Source organism: Cariama cristata, unplaced genomic scaffold (assembly GCF_000690535.1).
Source record: "Cariama cristata isolate BGI_N322 unplaced genomic scaffold, ASM69053v1 scaffold32463, whole genome shotgun sequence".
In the NCBI taxonomy this organism is placed as follows: domain Eukaryota; kingdom Metazoa; phylum Chordata; class Aves; order Cariamiformes; family Cariamidae; genus Cariama; species Cariama cristata.
Genome location: NW_009609488.1, coordinates 1 through 2891, shown reverse-complemented (window position 1 = coordinate 2891; position 2891 = coordinate 1). Strand labels below are relative to the sequence as shown.

General features: G+C 50.4%; 2 protein-coding genes across 2 annotated transcripts in view; one reads left to right on the top strand and one right to left on the bottom strand.

The window, feature by feature from the left end:
• PCYOX1 (prenylcysteine oxidase 1) overlaps positions 1 to 483 on the top strand; it is a 2322-nt gene extending 1839 nt beyond the window's left edge. The window contains 1 exon segment of the mRNA XM_009697552.1: positions 1 to 483. This exon segment is cut by the window's left edge and continues 25 nt beyond it. Within this exon segment, the coding sequence (XP_009695854.1) occupies positions 1 to 483 (483 nt within the window).
• A 1962-nt stretch (positions 484 to 2445) lies between these two features.
• Positions 2446 to 2878, bottom strand: SNRPG (small nuclear ribonucleoprotein polypeptide G; the record flags this gene model as incomplete). The annotated part of the gene is made up of 2 exons (XM_009697551.1): positions 2446 to 2496; positions 2759 to 2878. Coding segments are annotated over 2 exons (171 nt in total), but the record flags the coding sequence as incomplete, so codon positions are not given.
• Positions 2879 to 2891: the final 13 nt, after the last annotated feature.

The window sequence follows — 2891 nt, the reverse complement described above, 5'->3', positions numbered from 1 at the left end:
ACGCTCGTGCACGGACGATTAAACGCCTCCTTCTTTGGTTACCAGGACCCATCCGCCCTTCGTTTCGGTGCCATCTTCACTATGGAGAATCCCAAACTGTTCATCAACAGCATTGGGGTGGTGTCTCCCGTGGAAGACGTCAGCAGTGAGGGAAAGCTGCCCTTGCAATCGGCCGTCTGGAAGGTGTTTTCAAACGAGGCGCTCACCAAAGAGCAGCTCAACTTGCTTTTCTCCTCCTATGACTCTGTCAAAGCAAAGAAGTGGTTGGCGTACCCCCACTACAGCCCCCCGGAAAAATGCCCTCCCGTCATCCTCCACGACAGAATTTACTACCTGAACGGCATCGAGCGGGCCGCGAGCGCCATGGAGATGAGTGCCATCGCAGCCAAAAACACCGCCCTCCTTGCTTACCACCAGTGGTACGGGAACACCGACAAGATTGACCGGGAAGATTTGCACGAGAAGCTGAAAACGGAGCTTTGAGCCCCGCAGAGCCAACGGCCAGGTGCTCGTGGGAGCGTCCACACTACAACCTCCGTAGATACGGATTGCAGACTGTAGCTGTTTAGCCGCAATTAAATCTAACGAATGAGGAACTCCCTGCTTAGCCCCTAAGAGGAGACACCCAGCCGAGCCAAGACAGACCAGAACAGCAGTGAAAAGGCAGAGAAAGCTTTCCCAAGGGAGCTGGCCCTTCCTCGAGCAAACCCCTCAATCCACCCCTATCTACGCGAGATTAAAGAAGAAGTTTTAAATGCCATATTGACCCCGAAAGCACCCTCCCCGGTGAGGGGTCTGCCAAGGTCAGGATCCGCATCGCTGTGATTAACGCGTGTACATCGCTTTCCCCCTCTGGATGTGTTTCAGACTTGGAATATCAACTTCTTGACTGTAAATCTCTCTGCCTCTGCTATTTTCTGAAGGGTCTATCAAGTGGTTACTCCTTGGGGTGGGACTAGCGCAGTGGAAACGGGGGCTGCGTTCTTAATTTGCTTCCAGAACGAGTACTGTAGCTTACGGGGGGGGGGGAACGACTGGTCTGCTGGGAGTGCACAAGTTGCCAAAATGTGTGGCAAATAAGCAAAACCACAGAGGTCCTTCCCTTTGTCAAGGTTTGAAAGTGTTCATAGTTTAGATGACCTGACCCTAGAGAAGGGCACCGCTAGGTTTGGGTAGGTAAACCCCCTTTTTGTGAGGATACTCGATGTCCCTTGACTGTATCTAATAATGCTGTGACACCTCGGCCATGTCTGAATATTGCTGTGATAAATAAAATTAACGCACTGTTTGGAAAGGAAGCTGGTGGCCTTGTCCTGAGATGCGTTCTTTGTGTCGCCCTGTCTGGGGCTCAACCCTCCGACCCATCGGGCAGCCCAGCCCGGTCCTCGCTGTGCCACGGCGGACACAGCAGCAATAAAAGCTTAAAAAAAAATTAAAAAGTAAATATATTCCTGTACTTACAGTCTGTGTTATTCCCACAGAACGCTCTCTGTCCCAGCAGAAAGGGCTTCCCGTTGTGGGGGCACGCCTTGCGCCAGGCCAATAAACTCTGAAAAATAAGCTCGGGGTTTGTACTCGCGGCATCCAACGGACACTCGGTCGTGGCGCAGACCTTCAGCGGTGCTGCAGCCATCGCTCCAGGCAGCCATTTGTTGAATTTTCTGAGAAAAAAACCCTTTGAGCCCTGCCCAAACCTCGCTTTCTACGGCTCTTGGCATCCTCAGTGGTGCTTCAGAAAGCACTTGGCACCTCTGTATTAAAAATGCAGCAGCAAAAAGACGACCGTCGCTGCCAACAGGGGCCTGTAAGGGGGTTTGCTCACAGAAGCAAAGCAAAAACGTCCCCTTCTACCTGACTTATGCTCGGGAGAAAGGTCTGAAGGCTCCTTCGTTTCCATTCAGCCCCTGCAGGCTTCAGTTTCTGCACCACAACTCCTGTGATGCAGAAATAAAAGTAAAAATCATAATCTGAAAAAAACCCAAACTTGCTAGTTTCAGGCTGTCCAGCTTGGCACAAATACATCACTCCACAGAGAGGCATTTTACCGTTTTCCTGCCAATTAAGCACCAATAACCCGCTGAACAAACACACCACAGCCTTGTACCTTGTTCTTCACAAGATGCTAAGGGGAAGGACACCAAAGGTAATGCCAGTTTAGCATCCACTTAAATAAATCAAGCCTCCTGGAAGTCTTTGCAGAGTTTCAAAGCCGTCGGGAACAGAATTAACAACTGCTTCCTCCTGCTCTGAAGAACCAGCTGCCCCCGTTACCCAAAAAAGCCAAGCACAACTAACACAAGTTATGTCAACCATTACAAAATTTATTTAACAAAACAAACAAAAATAAGTTTACACTCGGCAACGCTCCGTGGCAGATTCAATGAGTAAACAAAATAGGTGGGTTCGGTCTCATCACGGCCGGTAACGAGGAGGGTTTCTCCGGCGCTATACTCGTTCCAAGGCTTCCAGCATAATGATGCTGTTTCCTCGTATTACCTAGAAATGAAAGGCCAGAGCAGTCAGTGAGATGCAGCACATGGGTACCCACCGCCCCGCAGGTCCCCTCCCTCAAGTTTACCTTCCTAAAAAGCAGATGCTGTGCTAAAAAAGGAAATTCATTCCCCCGCAAGGATGAATGCCGACTAATTTTAACTTTAAAACCCCCGCAGATTGTTTCGCTTCTTGAAATTCAGCCTGTTTTACACACACCAGCTACGTCTTCCACCACCACACCGCTCGTTTCAGCGGCGGCACTCACCACCATGCCGATATTGTTCTGCTGTCCTCCCGGCGCCATCTCCACGCACTCATCGATGACGAGGTTCATGAAGGGATCAAACCCCCGCAGTATCCCCTGGACGTGTCGGCCGCCATTTAATTTCACTACAAGA